The sequence below is a fragment of the Gymnodraco acuticeps genome, unplaced genomic scaffold, assembly GCF_902827175.1.
Source record: "Gymnodraco acuticeps unplaced genomic scaffold, fGymAcu1.1, whole genome shotgun sequence".
NCBI classification, from domain to species: domain Eukaryota; kingdom Metazoa; phylum Chordata; class Actinopteri; order Perciformes; family Bathydraconidae; genus Gymnodraco; species Gymnodraco acuticeps.
The window spans coordinates 2,717,184-2,743,778 of NW_022990484.1; the positions used below are offsets into that span (position 1 = coordinate 2,717,184).

The following is a 26,595-nucleotide window of genomic DNA, read 5'->3' on the forward strand; positions in this document are numbered from 1 at the left end:
CGGAAATACTGATTTCAACCCGTAACTTTACATGGAAGCTTGCCGCATATACACGTTCTCCTGATGAAACCTCAAATCATCTTCGTAATATCTATCAAACTATAGATCCTACATAACGACTGGACGTGGATTCTAAAAGTACAATATATACTTCTCGCTAGAAATTTAATCATAAAGCGTTTTAATGGCCAAACTATCCTAGAATTTAGGATTTTACAGAGAGGGTTATTTGTGAATAAACGACCATCTGTAACGTTTGCATTCAACGGGAGCACTAGAGGCCAAAAACTTTAAAACGTAATTATAGGTCGTATTAAGCGCTTGAACAAACGACATATTTGGTCGTAATAAGGGCTTAAACAATCGACCCATTTGGTCGTATGAGTTGGAGGACTTGTTATTGTACCCCCGCTACTCTTATATTGGACTTCCTTCAAGCACAATACATTTTAATAATGCAGCAATCAAATCAAAATTATTTATATAGCCCAATATCACAAAACACATTTGTCTCATTGGGTTTTGAAAGCTCTGACTCCAGATCTGGTTTTCCGGACTCTGGGAATTACTAAAGACCTGCCATCTTGGAGCGTAATGCCCTAGGCTAGAGGGACAAGAGGGGATTTAAAGATCTTTAAGGTATCTTTCCATTTAGTGTTTTGTAGGTTAGACGAAAAGGTTTGATTCTGGACTTTACTGGGAGCCCGTGTAGAGCTGCTAAAATCGGAGTGACTTGGTATTCAATAAATACAATCCAGATAATCCTACACACTTTTAACGCAAGGGTTGATTTAGAAATGAGTAAAATGTATCCTCTGCTAAGCAATTAAAATAAAATTCCAATAATTAAATCTGAAGCAAAAATGAAATGTTCAGTTTTAGCTTAATACTTACAGTTCACCTGATGAACAAAAGACATATACTGAAATGTCATTTTCTACCCGTTTGACATACTATACAATGTAAAAATATGCAACAAAAAATTCATAGCATGTTGAAAATAGTAGAAAAACGACAAGGTATGTCATAACAATTTCGAAATAAGGCGTAGTATAGTATACTATGGAACAAATGAAAACATACGAACATCGAAATAAGGCTTATTATATGTCGAAATAAGGCCGGAAACGACAATATACGTGTAAAAAAAAAACGACATGACGAAAATATGAGAAACACTATCAAGTATAGTATGTCAAATTTTGCAAAACAAAATGACAGTGTTTTGTCGAAATAAGGCGTACTTATCATCTTTCAAAAATAATCTGTTTAGGAGGTGTTGACAGATATGCGACAAAGACAGCATCTTTAAGAAAACAGCTTTATTAAATTCCAAAATGACCAATTTAAAAATTATACTTCCTTCAAATATGGGCAGCATTAAGCTTTGTCTGCAAGGATTGTCGAACTCCTGTGAACAGAAAACATTACAATTGTGAGTTACTACACTTAAAATGGGAGATTTGTATATGTATGGGTTAAAGCTCTCACCTTTATTCATAGCGTTGGCCAGATATCGAAACCTAGCGTTGGCCGGATATCGAAACCTAGTCACTTTGACATAGCGAGAAGGAGGGTGGAGGGCAGGCTTGTATGATCCTGTAGCTCGTCTTGTGGCAGCAAGTGTGGTTGTAGCAAGTGTAGTTGTAAGAGCTGAAGTGGGCTGGATTGTGGGACTCTGCAGATCTGGCATTCAAAAAGAGAAATGCTTAAAATCGAATATGGGGAGTAATACCTGGTCACCTTGAGAAAGTGAACAAACTACTTTACCTGCTGCAGGATGTGTGGTATGGAGGAGGCTGCCGATTCCAGCTGCATCGGACTCAAATCTGTGCACTGAGAAGAGTCGAAGGAGACCAGAGAGAGGATAGGTACACTGCATTGTCACCCTGCAAGAAAAGGCACATTCACCCACACATCAGATGGCAATTTCTGCCTTTAAAACAAATCAACAGACTAAAAAGGGATACTTACCTTTCCTTAGCATTATCGGAAACAACCTTGCTAGGTCTGAGGAACTTCTTGCTATAGAAAATCTCATTTTCATAGGTCACATTTTCACTGTTGAGCTGTAGGCAAAAGATGCAAACGGTGAAACATTTAGTTTATGACATTCAGATGTTCTTTTTGTTGCCAGTGTCAAAGAGAACGATATAGCAGCGGTACCTTGACTGTGGATCCACAGCTGGTGAGAGAGAAAGAGAACAGAGCCCTGCTGCCGTCTGTCTCTTTGGGGCCACAGTATTTGTCTCTCAGGTTGGTTCTAGCAGGATTGCCTCCATTTGGGATGGCCAGAGCCAAGTCAGCCACCACAGTTATCCTCCCATCAGTCGAACACACTGTAGAGAAGACCATCGAGTTATCCTCAATTCAGCTAAATCTTACAGATCTTAAAATAAAAAAGACGCATGTTCTTACTAATGAGTTCTGTAGTAGAGAACGGACAAGTCTTGATAGTCGATCCCTGGACCTCTGATGTTTCAAGATCCCGCATGATGATTTCAAAAGTGCCAAAGAATCCCTTCAAGGATACGTTCTATAACATATGCAGTTTAGTCATTGATCAATACAGCGGTCAAATAAAGAGCATTTGCTGCCACTCAGTCTCATCTCACCTTGTACTCGTAGCCGTGAGAGAAGAGCGGCACCTCGAGCAGCAGACTGTTGCTATCGTTGATCATGGTGTAGCCGTGCTGGTCTGCCAGCTCTGATGTCAGCAGGTCTGAGTCGATAGTGATCTCCCACAGGTAGTCAAAAGGCCGGTGGTCCAGCTTGAAGCTGATGCCAGACTCCGTGCAGACAGCATCAAATTGCGGAGGAGCTGTTACAAGAAAATTGGTTAATCTGCTAGCCGCCATTACAAAAAGAGGATTAAAAAAAACACTTAACGGTATGGACTTACAGACATCTGTGACCAATGCTACAACAGATTCCATGTGGTAATAAAGGTCCTTTTCAGGCAAAACTGTCAGTGTGTAGTTGATGTTGAGTATATAATGAAGAGCATCTGTTTTAGAGAACTAGGAGACATAATACAATTCATTATGACTGAGCTCATGTCAAGCTGCAAAACTTTGGAGTCATCCCTTAAAAAAAAAACACCTTACCTGTTGCAGGACGACAGGGTCTTCAAAAGGCACCTTCAGTTTGTAGCCATGAGTGTTGTTGGGATGAACAACTTTTGTGATAATGAAACTGCTTACGCTTAAGGGCACTGTAAATTCTTGTCCATTCAAATGAACAGCAGCCAACTGTACGTCTTCAGGGACGTCTCCGAGGTACACCGTGAACATGTTTTCTTCAAGAACAGTTTGGTTTTCAGCGAAGATGGGGCTTGGCAGCAGGGGAGTGGCCAAAGTCCTGAGGGAGCGGATCCTGGTTTCTACACGATCCTCATCCACCAGGATTTGTTCCAAGTAGAGATGATAGACATAAAACTCGTAGAGATCGTCCTCCACAGCACTCTGAAGAAAATACATATCATTTGTTAAGAAAAGTAAAGTAATGTTGTTCGGATCCAGTTAGTAAGAGTTAAATGTTTTCTCTTTTGAGTATCTGTAATATCTAACATTAAAAGATGATCTTGAACCTTTGAGCACTGAGTTTTATTTAGAGACCATGAATGTATCTGCTTACTTTAATTTAGCCTACAAACCCCAGTGTGTATCTATGCTCTTAGGTTTTTGATTTCTGACCTTCCTGTATCGTCCTTCAGCATTTTCGGGAATGCAGATCTGGATTGTGTTGTTCTGCTTCCCCACAATGTAGCCCCTCTCCTCTGCAACTGGCTGGGCAACAAGTTCACCCTTGAGACCAACGTTGATTTGTTGGCCATCTATATTTGGGTACAGCATCTCAGGAGTCTCCCACATCATGTAGCCGCTTTCATGATACAAGCCTTCATCTGTTAAGAGTACATCAGATTTATAGCTTTACTTTTCCAGCAAGTGGAAAATAATCCAAAAATAGAAGAATGTGTTAAAATACTGACCCATGGAGCAAGCAGCCACAAGGTCAACCATGAGGACAACCCAGCTTTGTCTGGAGAATATAGTTGCATGTACTGCTTCTACTGGAACACCATTGACCTGGAGAGAGCGCTACATTAGAAACTCTTATGCTCAGATTTACAAAATAGGCATTATTAACCAATGGCTTACCTCAGTGCTGAATGACTCAGGTTGTCCATACGGAGCACGAAATACCAGCCTTCCTTCAGTGAAGAGAAACGCATATCCCTGCTTACGAGCGTCTGAGATGTTTATTGGCGGCAACTGCTCGTCATCTGTCTGAAACATCACCTGCCAGTCTGAAGTGGTGGACCTATGAGCCTGGATAGAGATTTTAAAAAGGTCCCCTATTATACCGTTTTACATCAATATATTATAGATCTCTGTGTCTGTTACTTTAGATGAAAATAAGGAGCCACGCCCCTCAGAAATATTTGGTTAAAAAGAACACAGTGGTGCCCTAGGAGGAGATTCAGGTGATAAAGGGGGGGGGGGGGGGGGGGGGGGGGGGGTGATTGGCTAATGGTGGTTACACAAGCTAATAAATCATTTTGACATGAGTGTTTATTCATAGTATTTATAAAATGGATCAGGACAAAAGTGAGCAAATATTATTCCCTAAAACTTTCAGTATCTATTTACACAGGGGACACATGTTTATGTCTAAAAGACATGACAAAATTGATTGAGCATAATAGGTGACCCTTAAGCCTTTTAAAACGGAGAGAGAAAAAAAAAAGGAATTCTCCACAGAAAGAAATTAAACTTACAGGTTTGAGAGAATTCCAGTCATCCTCTTTGTTCCAGAGGGACAGGTGACTTCACTCCTCACAGACACCCTGGAAAGAAGTCATGATTAGTCACCAATCTGAAATACGCCATAAGATATACAACCTCAGATGTTAAACCCGGCTTACCTCCATGTAGTTGGTCTCACAGGTAACCTCTCTGGGAGACCAGGGGAGAGATGGAGAACAGGTATTGTCTTGCAAGGGATAAGTCACCTCCTTTCCTTCTTGTGTCCACCATTTAGGTTAAAGTTGAATGTGAACATTTCATCATCCTAAAAATCAAGCAGAAAATTACAGGATGCCTAGCCTGCACAGTAAAATACATTTTCAATGCAATTTGTACACACTTTATTCTGAGTTTGACAGCTGAAGTAAGAGGCCCGGAGCTCCACATGGCCTGGTAGAGGGTGAACATTGATACTGTAGCCACACTGTGCCGCATACTGCTGAGTGATGGCGTACGCACCGGTCTCATCTGGAATAAAAATAAAAATGATCTCAATATTAACTCCCAACATCCTGAAAGTACAGGTATACTGGTAAACAAACAGTGAATAATAAACTATTAAGGTCATGTTTTTCCTAAAGGTAAAATGATGGTTCAATCAATTCAAGACGCTTGATGAACAGGCACTGCTCATGTGGAAGAAGTTCCTAAATATTCTGTGTTGGCCTAGCATGATAAAGTTTTCCAGAACTTACCAACTGCCTCAAAGTGAGGTTCGTCCCCAGTGAAAGTGAGATCGACAGCTATCATGAAGTAACGATCATGACACTCCATACGAAGCACTCCTATGTGCACAAACAAGTTTAGGTCAACATATGAACAATATTAAATGCATGTCAATGAGTTGCTATTTTACTTACCATCTGGAATGCCAACAGTCTCTGCTCTTGACCACAGAGACAGAAGTAAAGCGACACTGAAACAAGAGCAGAATGTCTCTGAATATATAAAAAAAAACGACAAAATGAGTGGTCCAGGCCTATATTTGACCATAAAAACAACTTACCCAATGCAAAACCCAAACGCCATAGCCACTGATGTGTCTGCAGTGTCTAAAGCTAGCTTAGCTGCTAGCAAACTACACTTGCTAACCAAAACAAGCTTAAGTGTAACACTTGCTTGTTATATCCTGGCCAAACTAGCCCTTTCTTCTACTGCCTCCAACAACAGCTTTTATATTCTTTGTTCACCCATGAGGTTGAAGGGCAACACTAACCTCATCAGCTGCAACCTGTTGAGACATGATTGTTGCTAATGAGCTACACCTTTGGCTGTGACACTCGAGGGCCTCTGATTGGTCTTTAAAAAAACTCACTTATAAAAGCTTGTCTGTCAGCAGAAGGTATTATCCAAAAATCCAGAAAATTGTCAAACTGGTTGTGCATTTTATGTTCCTGAATTAAAGGTAAAAGTGGGAAAGCGAACGAGTGATCACTAGTGATGGTGAGATGAAGCCTTATGAAGCTTTGAAGCTTTCCAGCCAATTGGTTCGCAAAAGGGTTCACCTCATGAGGCTTCATCATGGGCTTCATTTGAACACAACCCCCCTGTTGGTCAAAGTGTGTAAAACAGGCAGATTGGACATCTCAACAGTGTGCTCTATCTCATACCGAGTTCCCATTGAGTAAAGCCTTAGAATAACTCTAAACAATAAACATAAAATCATATTTTCATGTTAACAATATTGTATTTATTCTAGTTGAATGATTGTGATTGAAAAACCTAAGGAGGCTGGTAAACATTGCAAAGAGGGATTTGTATTCCTTAATAATATTCATAAACTTAACCATGTTGTAGCCTGAGAAAGGCTAAACCATATCAAAGAATACATTTATTAATTATCGAATTTAGCTGTAGCTTTTATAAACAACAAAAAATACGTATTGTTCAGTCGTTGAACCAGGGACCCTGCGGTCATGAGTCAACTGCTTTCCAGCTGAGCCACAGCACACACACTAAAGCTCACTGAAAACACTGCAACATATTTATTCCTGTATTTATTCATTTATTTATTCATGTTTTTATTCCTACATTTATTTATGCTTGTATCTATTTATACTTGTGACATGTTCCGACTTCCGACCTCTATATAAGTGAGGGTCTGAGCTCTCTTAATTCCATCGTGTCCCCGGGCCCGCCGGGTACAGGAGGGGTAATATGGTTGTTATTATACATCCATGGGTATTATGAGCGTTGTGGTTCAACGGTTCAACCGATCTGAATCGCTTCGAGAAGCAGTCACGTGGTATCGACAGGCAGCGAGGCTTCGTTTGTCATCGATGACGTCACTGGCACAAAACGATACAAGCCTCGATACATGCTTCACAAAAAGCTTCGGGGATTACTCGACACACGCTCCGAAGCCTCGGCGCAATACGTAACATCACTAGTGATCACATCGCAGTATACACAGTAGAGATGATGGCTATCTCTCTAGTCTAGCACTTCAGTGGGTAGAGGAAATACAGCCAATGCGAGTGGTCATTTGCTCTGACTCTAGCACAGCTCTGGAGAGTATAAACAACTTCTCTTCAGAATGTCGTCAGGATATTTTACATGAAATTGTACACATCATGTTTAGGTTAGTTCATTTGGGAATTGTTGTTCAATTTGTGTGGGTTCCAGCACATGTGGGTATTGGAGGGAATGAAGTAGTGGATCAACTGGCAAAATGTGGTTTGAAAGCAAACCAGATTGATATTATTGAGCAGAAGTCAAATCTGTTACAAAAGTTGTTATCAAGCAACAATGGCAAAAGTTATGGGACAGTAACACTAGGAAGACATTTATACCAGATACAAAGGGAAGTAGGAACGGAAAGCACTTGGGGGAGTAGTAGAAGAGAACAGAGCATTAACAGCAGGATAAAATTGGGTCAAGATCTGGATTAAATTCAACAATGCATCTGATTGTAAAACATCCAAATGGCAATTGTGATGGTTGCCAACAACCAGAGACAATACATCATGTATTTTTTAGCTGCCCGGAATATACAAGGCAAAGACTCATGCTGAAAACTGCACTGGAACAATTTAACATTAAGGACATGGATTTCAAGGCAATATACGGAAGTAAATCAAGAAATGAAGTAAACAAGCTGATCTTCAAGTTCCTCAAAAACACTGGTCTGAGGACAAGGATTTAATATGAACATTAAATAAATCAACAGTAGGTGGCGATATATGCTCCAAGTGGAAGCGATTCGCCATGGAGAAGGAGAAGGAGAAGGAGAAATGGCCTTTTGGCCAGGATATACACCAAGCAAGTGCTTCACTTTAGCTTGTATTGGTTAGCAGGTGTAGTTTGCTAGCAGCTAAGCTAGCTTTAGACCAGGGGTGGGGAACCTTTTTCCTCTCAAGGGCCATTTAAATTGTTTCAACATCCTCCGAGGGCCGTACAAATTATTGACCTCTGCTTAAAAAAAACTAAAATCACAGCCCATTCATTTGGCCTTTCTTTCATGCTGTGCAAAGAAAAAGCAACCTTTTAATCCAGATAATTTACCATGACTCACGCATGCATGCACGTGCACGGTTGTGGCATGACCACCAAAACAGAAAGATATGGACACAAGATGTGTGCAAATTCAATGCAAAGGACTTCGAATCAGGGTAAGTTTGAGTCCCACTGCAGTCAGCATCTCGTTGTGTCCATGGGCAAGACACTTCAGCCCAAATTGCTCCTGTGGGGATTGTCCACAGTACTGAATGTATGTAAGTCGCTTTGGATAAAAGCGTCTAACAAATGACATGTAATGTAATGTGATGTATTTAGTCAGTGGCGGCTGGTGGAAAATATTTTTGGTGGGGCTATGGAAATAGGGACCAAACCATACTAGGGCAGTCCGGGGGGATCGTCCCCCGGAAGAAATTTTTGAGAAATGATCCCTTAAATTATGACTTCTTTCTGACAAAATCAGATTTGCTCACGACGGTTTCCACTTGGACTTTAATACAGCTACACCATTGTTTGGTTTCCATGGTAGCGCGTCTCTTTAGCAGCGCGCGCAACTCAAAGTTTGAGAGGGTGAGGAAGATGAAAACTGAACAAGAATCGACAACTCGACCCTCTGCTCACTCCTTTCCTGTAAAATACAGGTCCAGCCCACATATTCTCCATGGTGCCACAAGCGTTGCCCTTACAACTACAATAAGCATGTAAATGTTAATCTACAGCTCCGGCGATCCACTAGCACCGGAGTCTCCACCTGCAGACGCAGCCATCCTCGACAACTACTGTAGCGTCACCTTGGATACGAGTCCAAACAACTCACAGACACACAGGCCAGGGCGCTGACAGGGCGCCCTTTGAGCATCAGATTTGACGATGCTGATTGGCTGAAATTATGTTTCGGCAGCATAGTTTACAGATAGCAACAGTCAGCTTGTTGGCTGCTGCTGTTCTGGCTGAGGGCTCCTTTCTACCGCCCGGACGAGAGAGGGTAATGATACACGCAGGGCCGCCCCTCCCTACAGGCCAATCACGCAGGCTGCATGGGGCCCCGCCTTGTGCAGGGGGCCCCGCCCAGAGGGCCTCAGCTGCTGTGCGCAGTTCTCCGCTCAGTTCTCCGCGCACCCCCGGCTGACACGCGAGAGTGAGAGGTGACAAGGGGAGCACGTCTGTAACCCGACACCGTTGCAATGAATCGACATCTGACCAATCACGGCTTTGATACGGCCACTAGTGCAGGTGAAGAGATGTCGGTGAAAAGACAGTTTCAGTCCGGCACAAGCTAGAGGGAAAAAAACCAAAACTTAAAGAAACTAGAGCATCACTCGAAGGTGGGTTATTGTATGAGTCAAATGTACAACTTGCGAATGTTGTATAAGTCAAATTGCCAATTGCCATATTAAAACATCAGCTGCAATTCACGACATGAAGAAGGCAGTCTCTGCATAGCATATAGGCTAATGGAGATGCAGTTATTTCCAGCATTCTTTATTTAACATTCATTCAAGTATGTTATGCCTTTTATCTGCTAATGTACAGGAGGAAGAGTGATACACTGTCTGTCTAGTTGGCTTACATAACAGTTAAAGTTTACAGCCTAAAAAACATGGAGCATTTTTTCCCCTTTTATTCATTTTTATGTCAATTTGCACATTTCATGGTGACGCTCAGCCTCTCCCCTTAACTCCTAGCAGTCACCATCATGTCAACCACAACACAGAGAAATACTGATAGAAAGGTGTGTGTAGTTGTTGATACATTGCTGACAGAGGGAACTACATTTGAATACAGATTTAAGAAATATCAGTTTTTGAGCATGTCATAAGCATGTTTTGTCTTGACTATACAACTATATTATAATAAAATAATATAGTATTTATATTATTGAATTGAATATGATTATTATTATTAGTAGAAGTTGTTTATTTGCATTAATTATATTTTAATCTTTTTGAGGCTAGTATTTGGCAGGAAATGCAGACGTATTCACCTGTAAACGCATACTGAACGACATACATGCACAACCATTTACCTCACTGCATAAAAAAGTGTTGATAATAATAAACAGGAATTATATATTTACAAAGTAGCCTACTTTGTTTCCAAAAACTTTTTTTTTCACTCCTGTCGGTTGGGGGGGGGGCTCATCTCACAATGTCGCTTGGGGCCCCAAGTTGGCCAGGGGCGGCCCATACACGCTGCGGCCAGCCAGGAAACATGTGACTTATCAGTAACTTTAGACATCGTAAAACAATTTTAAACGAGATTTTATTGTATACTATAGATTTTACTGATACCAACTATATAATATTTACCTTGTTCATTAAAAATAGAAAATAAAAATAAAAATATTTTTAAATATACATTTTGAATGACAATCAAACATGTGGGAAGAGGGGGGGCGGCGCCCCTAGCGCCCCTCTGGGCCAGCCGCCACTGTATTTAGTGTCCTAACCATGTGAACATGATTTAAGGGGGGGGGGGACCTAACCTCCTCTAGCGGGGTCCATGGGCATGCTCCCCCAGGAAGATTTTTTTTTAAATGTTGAAGTTAAAAGCATCAATCTGGTGCACTTTGAGAGCAACATGAAGAGATCTATGGATCCATCTCTCAACATCCATATGAAACAGAACTGGAAGCATATTTTCTTTTTCTTTATGGATATTTTACAAATCACTCCCCTTTGAAATTGTATTCTTGTTTATTGATAACAACCTTTTTTACTGTCATATAGTATTTTACACCCGTTTACTTTATTCTGTTATTTTTTTATAACTATAATTCTAAGAGAATATTTTAATCCGATCTGTGTATTTAGAGATTCTCAGTCTTTCTTGCATGTTCCTGTGTAACTTCTCAGGAAGACACAGGTCAAGAGGTCTTTTGCCTTTCCTGTGGGGGAGGGGTTTGGGCACATGAGAAGTTGCAAAACAGAGGTGCTTTGTTCCGATGCCTGGTATTGATTGTTTGATTGTAGCCTTTATTTAACCAGGTGAAGCCCCTTGAGATCAAAAGATCTCTTTTTCAAGGGTGACCTGCAAGGTCACCCTGATTAGAGGAAAGGCGGGAATATAGGCCCCTCCTCTTCTAATGTATAGATGTGTTCCTGTCTCCTTTGTCTCCAGAGTTTGCTTGGTGTCTCATAAAGAAGTTGTGAATATACCTTGTGAATTCTCCGGCCGTATTATACTCTCAATAAATGTCAGTGTTGGACTAAGGCGAATCCAGCTTCCATTCCTTTCACGAGCATTGGCTCAGCATTGATAATAGAAGTTTTCCTCACAATAATGATCATATAAAGATGTGCCTTTATCTCACTGGTTGGAGAAAAAGCTTCTCATATTCGTTAGCATAGCTAGATAACCAGATGCTAATAACAACAAAGTTATTGACTGTATGACAGATGAACAGATCGCCACTGGACTTTCAACTAAAGACACAGCCACGCAAAAACTGCGGCATGTGTACAGCTCCTTATCTGAAGTGCCGGAGCAGCCCACGTGATGACACGTTAGGCTTGTGTTGTGTTCAATGACCCTGACTTTAGCAAGGAAAAACAGGCACTCGCTTGTTTTATTCTTTTGCGGTCTAGATTTCTGTAATTTCTTTCTTTTTTGCGTGTATTTATAAATTACCTCGAGGGCCGTATCAAATGGTCCCCACCCCTGCTTTAGACACTGCAGACACATCAGTGGCTATGGCTCTTGGGTTTGGTTTAAGGTAAGGTGCTTTCATGGAAATGTACAAGTTGTAAGTTTTAATCAGTGCATCATACGTTTCCAATTTAGGCCTATATCTGCTTTGCCTTCCAGTGTGATCTTGCTTCTGTCCATGTGGGCAACTGAAAAATGTGACCATATTCCCAATGGTAAGAATGTACATGTTTGCTTAGAAGCCTCAAGCTATTGGCAGATATATTCACACCTGTACTTGTGCTTTTCATACCGAGTGTCGTGATCGCTTTGTCATGATAGCACTTGATCTCTCCTTCGTTGGGGAAGACTATCATTTTGAGGCAGTTGCTAAGTTCTGCACATACCAACTGTTTGAGAAACCATGTGCCATATGGGACCAATAATATTTTATGTTAATTTTCCTCCAGTGTCTGATAGAATAATGGTCTGTAAGGAAGGAGGAACAACTGTCAGGTGCAGCATTTAGTTTAAATTAAGGATGGCTATTTTAAGCCAATTGCTCTAGTCTGTTAAGATTGACCTGTTTCCACTTCATGTTTAAATGTTCAGATTAACTACATTTGATTGTCTTTCAGATGAAACAGGCGTGCATCTCATCACTAGTACTCGAGCACAGTGTGGCTACAGTGCCAGTCTGTTCCCTCTTCTCGGCCTTGTAGTGCATTGAGCCTCTTACTTCAGCTGTCACACTGGAAACCAAGTGTGTACAATTTACAAATATATTTTATTATGTCAATTTTTCTCCAGACTAGGTGTGACATCCTCTCATGTTCTGCTTGTTCTTTCAGGATGATGAAGTGTTTAACTTCAACCTGATTGTTTCAAATGATTGAAAGGATGTCACTTATCCTATAAACAAGATTTGTTTGCCGTCTCTCCAATGGTCTGCTAGAGAAGTTACCTGTGAGGAAAACTTCATGCAGGTATTCTTAATTTATTTGTAATATTTCACTAAAGGCTTTTGGTTTTGGATGCCTACTAACCCTGATGTCTCTGAAGGTATCTGTGAGGAGTGATGTTGCCTGTCCAATTGGGACAATGAAGGCTGACTGGGATGCTGTTGTCCAAACGGTATGTCAGGGAATGGATGGTATTGGTCAAGGGGCTGAAAGGAGAAAACCTGCAATGAGATGAGCATGGATTAAAGTTTTCCGTCCATATCTTTCCAGGCTTATGCCTCAGCCGCCTCAGATTGGCAGGTGATGTTCCAAAGGGTGGATGAGGAGCCGACTCCTATGAGCCTTGCTGAAGCTCATGAGCTGGGCTATGAGTTTGACTTGACTGAAGGAAGGCTGGTATTTCGTGCTCCCTATGGACAACCTGACTCATTCTGCACTGAGGTATTGCACTAATATGTTTGTCTGTTCGGTCATTTAGTCTAAGGTGGGTTCAAGCTGACTCTTTCTCCAGGTGAATATTGTTCCAGTAGAGGCGGCCCATGTCACTCTATTCTCCAGACAACACTGGGTTGTCCTCATGGTGGACCTGGTGGCTGCTTGCTCCACGGGTCAGTGTTACAATATTTAGCTTTATGTTTTTTCCCCACTTCAAGCAAAACTATAATTCTGGTGTGATGTCCATAGACAAGGGATCATATGATGACAGCGGCTACATGATGTGGAGGACTCCTGAGGTGCTGCACCCAATAATGTCTGGTCTACATGAGACTCAATTCAACATTGGCATCAATAGTGATCCTGTGGAGCCAACCGTTGCAGAGAGGGGCTACATTGTTGAGAAGGACAATGGCACAGTCCAGATCGGCATCCCCTACACCACTGAAGGGGGATACAGGAAGGTAATTATGCACTGACTGAACATGTTTACAAAAATATCTGAATTATAATGCAGCAATTGAAGCATTTGGGCACCTAGCATACTTTGTTTTTTCATAAAGCTGTCTTGCAATATTATCAATTTCTGATCTAGAAATGCAATCTTTAAAACTTGCATGGCAAATTTTAAAGATTGTAGTTCAACTTGATAACTTTTTGTGTCTGGCGACCTCTACGAAGTCTACTTCTTTGACCTTTACTTGGAGCAAGTGTCATTGGCTGAAGATCATATGGACCAGATTTCGATTTCGAAAGACATTGACTACGCCCCTGCTGCCACGCCGTTTTCAGTGACAACGCATCATCCAGTTAATGCAACAATAGTAGTAATAATGATGCCCCTTTCATCACATTAGTATGCATAAAAAGTGACAGGTGGGCCCGCTCCCAATTATGCTTATGAGCTAAGTCCCGCCTCCCTTTGTTCGAGGTGGATGTCACACCTAGGTGTGAGATCCTTTGATGTGAGGGGTGAGGTGTCATCACACGTAGGTGTGAAATGCCCCCCTGTGTAGCGCCTTTGTTGTCTAATCCTTTGATGTGAGGGTTGAGGTGTTATAACAGGCAGGTGTGATTTCACACTGGTGTGTTATAAGCCTCTGATGTTAATCTAGGTGTTGATTAAGGCAGTCTCTTTGAAGTTGTGCGTGAGACTGTCCCCTCACAGCCCCGGCCTCTCCCCCTTTCTCCACCCCTTCCTGTCACACCATATGAGGCCAGAAGATAGTGGGGGTGGAGTTAGGTGAAAAAAGAAATCCGTGCAGACTAAATAAAAAGCCAGTCATTTCCACTCATCAAGTCACCTTTCAAAAAAGATCTTGTATTTTTAATGTTTAATTACTTCACACAACTTTAAAAGCCCCTATGAAGTTGTTGTTAATCAAGGATGTTCTTTTTGAAATTGTATGACTTGTGAACTGGATGTTCTCCTAAGTTGTATGGCTTGTGAACTAATGTTTTAATTATTGTATTAACTACAAGGAAGTCTATTTGAAGAGGGTATTAATAGTTTAAAGATCTTAATGCCCCCTTGATCATGTATTTTTTTTATTGTTTAACTTACGTTATTAACTATAAGGAAGATTCTCTCACAAAGGAACTGTAAGATACACGTTTATGTATGCAAAAAGTTAAAACTAGAAAAAATGAAATACTATGTCTAAATAGATGTTATTTAAGAATGTGACTCTAAAAGGCAAGTTTGTGATTTAACACTTTTTTACTGACACTAGGCAGATTTAGCTTTTTTTATCTCGTTGTCTTTCTCTTACTTTCTGGATAGAGTTTTATGTATGACAACTTTACAACTGGTAGAAAGTTAAGTACTTTTTCTGAACAGATTTTCTTTAAAGGCCCTGAGGCTGACACACCAAGCAGTCACCAGAGGACTCGCCGACGCCGACGTCGGCTGTTGCGTCGCGGTGTTCTCCTGCGTCTTGGCCATGTGTCGCACCTCGCACGGGAACACACCGCAAAGACTTCAGTGCGTGAGTGGCAATAACTCTCCTTACCAGCAGGCGGCGGTAGTGTGTATTCGTCATTAAAAATAGGCAACAAACGGAAGACAGAGAATAAGAACAGACTGCGTAATATAAACAACAACAAATAGCGTGTGCAAACTGCAGCCTGGTTATTATCCACTGCTGTCTGCCCGTCTTTGGTGCTCCACAACTACCCGAAGGGGCAAGTCTCCTGTACCGGGTGTACTGGGTTCGCAGAGAATCCCACTTCTTCCTCAGCTCTTTCTCTGAAGCACACAAATAAACGATGTAAGCATTGTGGCTAGTTAGCATGTCCAATTCATATTATGCAGTGCAAAACTGCACAGCTAGCAACAGCTAGCAACAAGATAACAACAAAACACAAGGTTGAAATAACAAATTACATTTCACGTTAACGTCACTGTACGCTGGCAAACAATAAAAAGCCAACAATATCTGCTAAAGAGCTCAATTGATGAAAAAGATAATCTTACCCGAGAAACCAAGTTGCGTTTCAATCTCTCGCCAGAGTCCGGTTTTCACTACTCGGTTCGAGTACCTTTTCTCTGTGATGTCGTACAGAGCTGGCCTCTCCTGGATCAATGTGATGAGCAGGTCTTCGTTTGTGTCATTCCAGATCGCCATGATGAGATGAAAATGAATATCAGTCTGTGTGTGCCTTCTTAAATCGTTTGTTTACGTCCCTCACTTCCGTTTCGCTTCTCATGCACTGATTCGCTAGCTGAACAGCCAATCAGAGTGATTGTTTGGTCCGACTGCCAGACCCGATGCATGGCCGATTCAACATGTTGAATCGGCCATGCATCGGGTCTGGCAGTCCAAATAAGGCGTGTCACGGTCGACGGTTCGGGACACACCAAATTGAGTTTGGGCGACAGGACACGCTTCGTCTCCCGACTTACGAAAACAGCCGAAATCGGCCTGGTGTGTCAGGGCCTTAAGACTGTGACTCTTAACACACCATCCCTCCGAGAGCCAGACATACAGTACTCATCCCCTTTTCAACGCCCCCTGCAGCCGCTCAGGTGTGAAACCCCCATACAGAATGTCAGTCACTGTGTAAAACTTTTATTTTCTTAAAGACTGACTCTAAAAGGCAAGTTTGTGATTTTAACACTTATTTACTGACACTAGGCAGATTTGGGATTTTTTTCTCTTTTCTTGTGTTACTAAGATACTTTTAGACAAACCTTGAGTTATGCAACACTTAACAACTGGGAGAATATGAAGTACTTCGTAAGGCATTCGGTTTCTTTTTAATGGCCTAGGCAGATTTTGGCTTTTTTCTCTTGCCAAGATACTTTTAGACACACTTTGAGGTATGCAAAACCTTAAAACTAGAACATGAAGTACATTGTCTGATTAGATTTGTTCTTAAAGACTGTTTCTCTAAAAGGCAAGTATGTGATTTTAACACTTTTTACTGACACTCGGCAGATTTTTGTGTAATTCTCTCACAAAGGAACAGTAAGATACACTTTTTTATGTATGCAAAAATAAAATATAAAATACTTTTGTCTGAATACATTTTCTTTAAAGGCACTTTTGATTTTAACACTATTTCAGTGTATCAATCCAGTTTTGTTAACATCAATGCTTTTTTCTCTTTTCTTGTGTTACTAAGATACTTTTACACACACTTTGATGTATGCAATGCAACACTTAACAACTGGTAGAATATGAAGTACTTTGTAAGGAATTCGTTTTCTTTTAATGGCCGTTTTTTTAAACACTTGTTCAGTTAAACAATGGGGGTTTTTTCTGATAACTTTACATATTTTAGTTATTTTCTGCTACCAAGATACTTTTAGATACACTTTGATGTACGCAACACTTAACAAAGGTATATATGAAGTACTTTGTAAGGAATGGGGTTTTCTTTAATGGGTTCAAAACTTTAGAACTGGGTAAAATATTCATTAATTTGTAATGAATTGAGTTTCTTTTGAGCCTCAAGGAGAGACTTGAAAAGATCCATGCCGAGTTGGATGGAGAAGAAGAAGACTAATAACCAGCGGTTGATTGAAGCCAGGGATTTTTTCTTTTTCGATACATTGACTTTTTCTTTAAAGTAAAATAAAAATGGGGAACTACTGTGCAAAACGCTCTGTATATATTAATCAGAATGTAGTCAATACCCTTTTAATAAGTGTGGTGATGAGGACGATTGAAAACAGAACGAGTAGTGACCCCCGTGTAAACAGAATGGCTGAAGTTTGTAAACTAGAAGACATTTTGGATATCGTTCGTTCTGGCAGTACTATTCCTGGTCATTGGGAAACGATTGTAAACTAAACTTTTAAAGTGGTCCTGGAATCTTCATTTTCCGAAACATTCTGTAACATTATCTCAGAAATGAAACAAACATCAAAAGTGTATCATGTGCTCTCATTGTATGCTCTGTTTGTAGATGTAATGCATCTTGTGTCGAAAACAGCATACACATGAATATTTTGACTGAAGTGAAAAAACTCCATGATATTTCCAGTAATCTGGGGAATTCTAAGCTGGAAACGGTCCTGGGGATGTTACAATCAGTATAACTATTGATTTTGTGTGTGAAAAAAAAATGTAAATAGGAAAAAAAAAAAGTTTTCAATAAAAAAAGTGTTTTTTACATTTAAAAACTGTTGTCTTCATTATAGCAAGGGGAGCGTGTCTGATACATGTGTATGCACTGTTGTCTTCATTATAACAAGGGGAGGATAACAGGGAAGATGTATGATAAATGTGTATTGAAACGTGCGTATATTATCCCCACAGAAACACTGAAAACACAGAAACACTATACATATTCACCAAAATTATTCCAAACCATATTCTTCCAAATTGTCTGCTGTAGTCTGACCACCAGGAGACTATTGATGTGTGTAGTGAGTTTGGTAGAAATATACTGTATAATAGTGAAGATATTGAAGATTATACCATATTTATTGAAGATTTTACACTATAAATATTCACCAAAATTATTCAAAAGCACATTCTTCCAAATTCTCTGCTGTAGTCTGACCAACAGGAGACTAGTGTCGTGAGTTTGGTAGAAATATATTGTATAATAGTGACGTTATTGAAGATTATACTATATTTATTGAAGATTTTAGACTATAAATATTCCCCAAAATTATTCCAAACCATATTCTTCCAAACTCTCTGCTGTAGTCTGACCACCAGGAGACTACTGATGTGTGTAGTGAGTTTGGTAGAAATATACTGTATAATAGTGAAGTGATTGAATATTATTGTATTTTCTTTTTTCGGAGTTGCACTTTGCAGACGGTCCCTCAGCACTCGTTTCTTCTCCGGCAGCTGAAAGAGACCAATTTAATGTGTCCAGCTCGGAGGACGGCGCATATTGGCTTTTTTTTTTATCAACATGTGATTGTAGTTAGTTGTCAACCTTACCACGGTACAGGAGACGTAATTTGTGTCTAAATAACGTTTTGTTCATGAGTTATTGATCCGTGAAATCCGAATCTGCCAATATCGTTCTAACTAGCAGAGTAACCATTAAACCCTTTTATAATTATTACCAAAACCATCTGGTGTGTGTTACCTTCCTCATCCCTAGTGAGTTTGTAACATGCATATAGCAACCATTGTCTTCTATACTTGTCCTGTGTTCAACAGCGCCACCAGTCTTGATGCTGTCTGTACGGAGTCTGGCATCAGCTTCAAGCTGGACCACCGGCCTTTCGACTACCTGTGGGAGATCACTATCGACTCAGACCTGCTGACATCAGAGCTGGCAGACCAGCACGGCTACATCATGAGCAACGATAGCAACAGTCTGCTGCTTGAAGTGCCCCTTCTCAGTCAAGGCTACCAGTATGAGGTACGATGAGACGGATTGAAAGCAAATGCTCTTTAATATGCATGTTGAGATAAATTACTTGACTGCATTTTATGTTTTTACAGGATGCTACGTTCAAGGGATTCTTTGGCACTTTTTAGATCACCATTCGGGATCCTGAAACATCTGAAGTCCAGAGCTCATCTGCCAAGACTTGTCCGTTCTGTTCTACAGAACTCCTTAGTAAGAAAAGACCGTTTTGTTTCTGTTAGCTCTGATGGGGTCTCAATAAGTGTGAAACGTGAACTAAATCACTTTTCTCTACAGTGTGTTTGACTGATGGGAGGATGACTGTGGTGGCCGACTTGTCTCTGGCCATCCCAAGTGGAGGAGTTGCTGCTAGAACTAACCTGAGAGACAAATACTGTGGCCCCAAAGAGACAGACGGCACCAGGGCTCTGTTCTCTTTCTCTCTCAACAGCTGTGGATTCACAGTCAAGATCAAGATGATTTCCACAAGATGACATTTAGACCCTGCAGTGTGGGTCTGCCTTCGCTCAAATGTTATGCTTTGTTTTCCAGCTCGGCAAAGACTATGTGACTTATGAAAATTAGATTTTCTTCAGCAAGAAGCTGCTAGCTCTAAAGAATCCAGAAAATCCCAGCAACATTATTGACAGGTATATGAACCCATACTCTTGACTTTTTTTCTGTTTTTCGTAGTCAAAAGGCAAAATAATGTATCCCTTTTTTGTCTTGCAGGGTGACGATACAGTGTACATATCCTCCGTCTGGACTGTTCTCTTCTCAGTATGCAAGTTTGAGTCTGACAAAGCCGGTTTCGGTCGCATTGTTCATTTTGCGCACTCTACTGAAGGTAAGTGGTTGACCTGAATAAACAACATTATATACTGACGATCTGTTTGGTCTTTAGGTCTACTGAGTCCCACCATGGAGCCCACTACACTGTTTCAAACTCCAGTGTACACTACCAGACGTTCCAGAAGACCTGTGTCAATGACCACAATGAAGATCTTTGATTGTTCCCCATCCCACATAATCACCCCCTGCGATAATTCCACAAGCACACCCAACCAATGCCCCATTTTCCAGCACTCTCTTCTCAATAACCCAATACACACAATTATCAATCTTTAAATAGAACATGATATTTTGTGTGTGTCGAATATTTTTCAAGGCAAAGATACGATAAACCCACTGCAGCCTTGCACTTCGCCAGGAGAGGTCGCTGTAACTGTAAGAAGAACCTATTTTCGAAACAATTGTCCAAGTGGTTCGATGTTTCATTCAAAGCTTCATTTGCCCATCTACTGTAGCAGTGTCTAAAGCTAGCTTAGCTGCTAGCAAACCACACCTGCTAACCAACACAAGCTAAAGTGAAGCACTTGCTTTGTGTATATCCTGGCCAAACAGGCAATACCTTCTGCTGACAGCTAGACAAGCTTTTATAAGTGAGTTTTTTTTTAAAGACCAATCAAGTGTCACACAGCCACAGGTGTAGCTCATTAGCAACAATCATGTCTCAACAGGTTGCAGCTGATGAGGTTAGTGTTGCCCTTCAACCTCATGGGTGAACAAAGAATATAAAAGCTGTTGTTGCAGGCAGTAGAAGAAAGGGCTAGTTTGGCCAGGATATAACAAGCAAGTGTTACACTTAAGCTTGTTTTGGTTAGCAAGTGTAGTTTACTAGCAGCTAAGCTAGCTTTAGACACTGCAGACACATCAGTGGCTATGGCGTTTGGGTTTTGCATTGGGTAAGTTGTTTTTATGGTCAAATATAGGCCTGGACCACTCATTTTGTCGTTTTATATTCATGGACATTCTGCTCTTGTTTCAGTGTCGCTTTACTTCTGTCTCTATGGTCAAGAGCAGAGACTGTTGGCATTCCAGAAGGTAAGTAAAATAACAACCCATTGACATGCATTTAATATTGTTCATATGTTGACCTAAACTTGTTTGTGCACATAGGAGTGCTTCGTATGGAGTGTCATGATCGTTACTTCATGATAGCTGTCGATCTCTCTTTCACTGGGGACGAACCTCACTTTGAGGCAGTTGGTAAGTTCTGGAAAACTTTATCATGCTAGGCCAACACAGAATATTTTAGGAACTTCTTCCACATGAGCAGTGCCCGTTCATCAAGCATCTTGAATTGATTGAACCATCATTTTACCTTTAGGAAAAACATGACCTTAATTGTTTACCAGTATACCTGTACTTTCAGGATGTTGAGAGTTAATATTGAGATCATCGATCATTTTTATTTTTCTTCCAGATGAGACCGGTGCGTACGCCATCACTCAGCAGTATGCGGCACAGTGTGGCTACAGTATCAATGTTCACCCTCTACCAGGCCATGTGGAGCTCCGGGCCTCTTACTTCAGCTGTCAAACTCAGAATAAAGTGTGTACAAATTGCATTGAAAATGTATTTTACTGTGCAGGCTAGGCAGCCTGTAATTTTCTACTTGATTTTTAGGATGATGAAATGTTCACATTCAACTTTAACCTAAATGTGACACAAGAAGGAAAGGAGGTGACTTATCCCTTGCAAGACAATACCTGTTCTCCATCTCTCCCCTGGTCTCCCAGAGAGGTTACCTGTGAGACCAACTACATGGAGGTAAGCGGGTTTACATCTGAGGTTGTATATCTTATGGCGTATTTCAGATGGTGACTAATCATGACTTCTTTCCAGGTGTCTGTGAGGAGTGAAGTCACCTGTCCCTCTGGAAAAAAGAAGGATGACTGGAATTCTCTCAAACCTGTAAGTTTAATTTCTTTCTGTGGAGAATTCCCTTTTTTTTTTTTCTCTCCGATTTAAGGCTTAAGGGTCACCTATTATGCTAAATCCACTTTTTCAGGGCTTTTCATACATAAACCCCTCTGTGTAAAAAGATTCTGAAAGTTTAAGGAAAAAAGATTTGCTCACTTTTTGTCCCGATCCATTTATATAAAACCTGTCTGAAAATGAGCTGATCAGATTTTGGCCACTTTATGATGTCATAACGATTTTTTGGCTTGTGTAACCATTAGCCAATCACCAACCAAGGTAACCCCCCCCGCCCCCCTTATCACCTCCTAGAGCACCATTGGGTTTTTTTTTTTTAACCAAATATGAAAAATAAGGAGCCCCCCGAGGGGAGGGGCTCCTTATTTTTCATCTAAAGTAACAGTCACAGATTCGACACTTTTGAAACGGGGCTGAAACAGAGGGGATTATGGGATGCTCCAATGATCTGTTTGGTATTTCGAGCCTAACACTTCAGAGACATGTTTTGTCTGTATACTGAGACCTATAATATGTTGATGTAAAATGGTATAATAGGGGACCTTTAAAATCTCTATCCAGGCTCATAGGTCCACCACTTCAGACTGGCAGGTGATGTTTCAGACAGATGACGAGCAGTTGCCGCCGATGAACATCTCAGACGCTCGTAAGCAGGGATATGCGTTTCTCTTCACTGAAGGAAGGCTGGTATTTCGTGCTCCGTATGGACAACCTGAGTCATTCAGCACTGAGGTAAACCATTGGTTAATAATGCCTATTTTGTAAATCTGAGCATAAGAGTTTCTAATGTAGCGCTCTCTCCAGGTCAATGGTGTTCCAGTAGAAGCAGTACATGCAACTATATTCTCCAGACAAAGCTGGGTTGTCCTCATGGTTGACCTTGTGGCTGCTTGCTCCATGGGTCAGTATTTTAACACATTCTTCTATTTTTGGATTATTTTCCACTTGCTGGAAAAGTAAAGCTATGAATCTGATGTACTCTTAACAGATGAAGGCTTGTATCATGAAAGCGGCTACATGATGTGGGAGACTCCTGAGATGCTGTACCCAAATATAGATGGCCAACAAATCAACGTTGGTCTCAAGGGTGAACTTGTTGCGCAGCCAGTTGCAGAGGAGAGGGGCTACATTGTGGGGAAGCAGAACAACACAATCCAGATCTGCATTCCCGAAAATGCTGAAGGACGATACAGGAAGGTCAGAAATCAAAAACCTAAGAGCATAGATACACACTGGGGTTTGTAGGCTAAATTAAAGTAAGCAGATACATTCATGGTCTCTAAATAAAACTCATAGTTCTCAAAGGTTCAAGATCATCTTTTAATGTTAGATATTACAGATACTCAAAAGAGAAAACATTTAACTCTTACAAACTGGATCCGAACAACATTTGTACTTTACTTTTCTTAACAAACGATATGTATTTTCTTCAGAGTGCTGTGGAGGATGATCTCTACGAGTTTTATGTCTATCATCTCTACTTGGAACAAATCCTGGTGGATGAGGATCGTGTAGAAACCAGGATCTGCTCCCTCAGGACTTTGGCCACTCCCCTGCTGCCAAGCCCCATCTTCGCTGAAAACCAAACTGTTCTTGAAGAAAACATGTTCACGGTGTACCTCGGAGACGTCCCTGAAGACGTACAGTTGGCTGCTGTTCATTTGAATGGACAAGAATTTACAGTGCCCTTAAGCAGTTTCATTATCACAAAAGTTGTTCATCCCAACAACACTCATGGCTACAAACTGAAGGTGCCTTTTGAAGACCCTGTCGTCCTGCAACAGGTAAGGTGTTTTTTTTAAGGGATGACTCCAAAGTTTTGCAGCTTGACATGAGCTCAGTCATAATGAATTGTATTATGTCTCCTAGTTCTCTAAAACAGATGCTCTTCATTATATACTCAACATCAACTACACACTGACAGTTTTGCCTGAAAAGGACCTTTATTACCACATGGAATCTGTTGTAGCATTGGTCACAGATGTCTGTAAGTCCATACCGTTAAGTGTTTTTTTTTTAATCCTCTTTTTGTAATGGCGGCTAGCAGATTAACCAATTTTCTTGTAACAGCTCCTCCGCAATTTGATGCTGTCTGCACGGAGTCTGGCATCAGCTTCAAGCTGGACCACCGGCCTTTTGACTACCTGTGGGAGATCACTATCGACTCAGACCTGCTGACATCAGAGCTGGCAGACCAGCACGGCTACACCATGATCAACGATAGCAACAGTCTGCTGCTCGAGGTGCCGCTCTTCTCTCACGGCTACGAGTACAAGGTGAGATGAGACTGAGTGGCAGCAAATGCTCTTTATTTGACCGCTGTATTGATCAATGACTAAACTGCATATGTTTTTATAGAACGTATCCTTGAAGGGATTCTTTGGCACTTTTGAAATCATCATGCGGGATCTTGAAACATCAGAGGTCCAGGGATCGACTATCAAGACTTGTCCGTTCTCTACCACAGAACTCATTAGTAAGAACATGCGTCTTTTTTATTTTAAGATCTGTAAGATTTAGCTGAATTGAGGATAACTCGATGGTCTTCTCTACAGTGTGTTCGACTGATGGGAGGATAACTGTGGTGGCTGACTTGGCTCTGGCCATCCCAAATGGAGGCAATCCTGCTAGAACCAACCTGAGAGACAAATACTGTGGCCCCAAAGAGACAGACGGCAGCAGGGCTCTGTTCTCTTTCTCTCTCAACAGCTGTGGATCCACAGTCAAGGTACCGCTGCTATATCTTTCTCTTTGACACTGGCAACAAAAAGAACATCTGAATGTCATAAACTAAATGTTTCACCGTTTGCATCTTTTGCCTACAGCTCAACAGTGAAAATGTGACCTATGAAAATGAGATTTTCTATAGCAAGAAGTTCCTCAGACCTAGCAAGGTTGTTTCCGATAATGCTAAGGAAAGGTAAGTATCCCTTTTTTAGTCTGTTGATTTGTTTTAAAGGCAGAAATTGCCATCTGATGTGTGGGTGAATGTGCCTTTTCTTGCAGGGTGACAATGCAGTGTACCTATCCTCTCTCTGGTCTCCTTCGACTCTTCTCAGTGCACAGATTTGAGTCCGATGCAGCTGGAATCGGCAGCCTCCTCCATACCACACATCCTGCAGCAGGTAAAGTAGTTTGTTCACTTTCTCAAGGTGACCAGGTATTACTCCCCATATTCGATTTTAAGCATTTCTCTTTTTGAATGCCAGATCTGCAGAGTCCCACAATCCAGCCCACTTCAGCTCTTACAACTACACTTGCTACAACCACACTTGCTGCCACAAGACGAGCTACAGGATCATACAAGCCTGCCCTCCACCCTCCTTCTCGCTATGTCAAAGTGACTAGGTTTCGATATCCGGCCAACGCTAGGTTTCGATATCTGGCCAACGCTATGAATAAAGGTGAGAGCTTTAACCCATACATATACAAATCTCCCATTTTAAGTGTAGTAACTCACAATTGTAATGTTTTCTGTTCACAGGAGTTCGACAATCCTTGCAGACAAAGCTTAATGCTGCCCATATTTGAAGGAAGTAACATTTTTTAATTGGTCATTTTGGAATTTAATAAAGCTGTTTTCTTAAAAATGCTGTCTTTGATATCTGTCAACGCCTCCTAAACAAATTATTTTTGAAAGATGATAAGTACGCCTTATTTTGACATAAAACACAGACTTTTTTTGCAAAAATTCGACATACTTGGTAGTTTCACATATTTTCGACATGTCGTTTTTTTTTTTACACGTATATTGTCGTTTCCGGCCTTATTTCGACATACTATAACTTATTATTCGACGGTCGTTTGTTTTCATTTTTCCATAGTATACTATACTACGCCTTATTTCGAAATTGTTCTGATATTTTCAACATACTATGACTTTTTGTTACATATTTTGTACATTGTATAGTATGTCGAAAACAGGCAGAAAATGATATGTCATTTGTTCTTTTTGTTAATCAGGTGAACTGTAAGCTAAAACTGAACATAGCATTTTTGCTTCAGATTAAGTTTTTGGCTTTTAATTTCCTAGCAGAAATGTTACTCATTTCTAAATCAACCCTTGCGTTAAAAGTGTGTAGGATTACCTGGGTTTAATATCTGGATTGTATTTATTGAATACCAAGTCACTCCAATTTTAGCAGCTCTACACTGGCTCCAGTGGCGGCTGGTGGAAAATATTTTTGGTGGGGCTATGGAAATGGTGATCAAACCATACTGGGTGGTCCGGGGGGGATGCTCCCCCGGAAGAAAATTGAGAAATTATGACTTCTGGTGATGTTGGATATTAAAAATGAGAGCATCCATAATCTTCAGTGTGGTAAACTATGAAACTTCCAAATACCTTGTCCTGGACATATTTTACAGTATAAACTGTGCAACAGTACAGTAGGCCCACACAAACTGCAGAACACTGGTGCTTTGGGAACACTCAAATGATTTAATTCCCATTTTAAAATCAGGAGACTAACTGTGTCATACTTGCCAACCCTCCCGATTTCCTCCCGGAGTCATATTTGTACCGATTTCTGACAAAATCAGATTTACTCACGACTGTTTCCACTCGGACTTTAATACAGCTACACCATTGTTTGGTTTCCATGGTAGCGCGTCTCTTTAGTAGCGCACGCAACTCAAAGTCTGAGAGGGTGAGGAAGATGGTCACAGAAAACTGAACAAGAATCGACAACTCGACCCTCTGC

At 40.9% G+C, this 26,595-nt stretch overlaps 2 protein-coding genes and 1 pseudogene across 3 annotated transcripts; 2 read left to right on the top strand and 1 right to left on the bottom strand.

Annotated features, from left to right (window-relative positions):
- Positions 1-1,307: 1,307 nt before the first annotated feature.
- Positions 1,308-4,800, bottom strand: LOC117552761. The gene is made up of 13 exons (XM_034226374.1): positions 4,781-4,800; positions 4,161-4,331; positions 3,992-4,088; positions 3,696-3,904; positions 3,108-3,464; positions 2,903-3,020; positions 2,616-2,821; positions 2,419-2,536; positions 2,167-2,339; positions 1,975-2,069; positions 1,771-1,889; positions 1,492-1,686; positions 1,308-1,411 (listed from the first exon to the last, which is right to left on the bottom strand). The coding sequence occupies exons 2-13, from the start codon at positions 4,296-4,298 to the stop codon at positions 1,365-1,367; spliced, it is 1,872 nt and encodes a 623-aa protein (XP_034082265.1). The 5' UTR covers positions 4,299-4,331; positions 4,781-4,800; the 3' UTR covers positions 1,308-1,364.
- Positions 4,801-8,015: 3,215 nt separating this feature from the next.
- On the top strand, positions 8,016-20,102 carry LOC117552697 (annotated as a pseudogene).
- A 615-nt stretch (positions 20,103-20,717) lies between these two features.
- On the top strand, positions 20,718-25,470 carry LOC117552758. Of its 2 annotated transcripts, none has more exons than XM_034226369.1 (18): positions 20,718-20,856; positions 20,940-20,995; positions 21,071-21,160; positions 21,378-21,505; positions 21,581-21,724; positions 21,800-21,868; positions 22,454-22,624; positions 22,697-22,793; positions 22,881-23,089; positions 23,326-23,676; positions 23,762-23,879; positions 23,963-24,168; positions 24,251-24,368; positions 24,448-24,620; positions 24,718-24,812; positions 24,899-25,017; positions 25,102-25,296; positions 25,377-25,470. In XM_034226369.1, the coding sequence occupies exons 1-18, from the start codon at positions 20,834-20,836 to the stop codon at positions 25,421-25,423; spliced, it is 2,409 nt and encodes an 802-aa protein (XP_034082260.1). In that variant the 5' UTR covers positions 20,718-20,833; the 3' UTR covers positions 25,424-25,470. The 2 variants fall into 2 exon arrangements, with proteins under 2 accessions (XP_034082260.1, XP_034082261.1); XM_034226370.1 differs by having other exon boundaries at positions 20,755-20,856; positions 20,975-20,995.
- Positions 25,471-26,595: the final 1,125 nt, after the last annotated feature.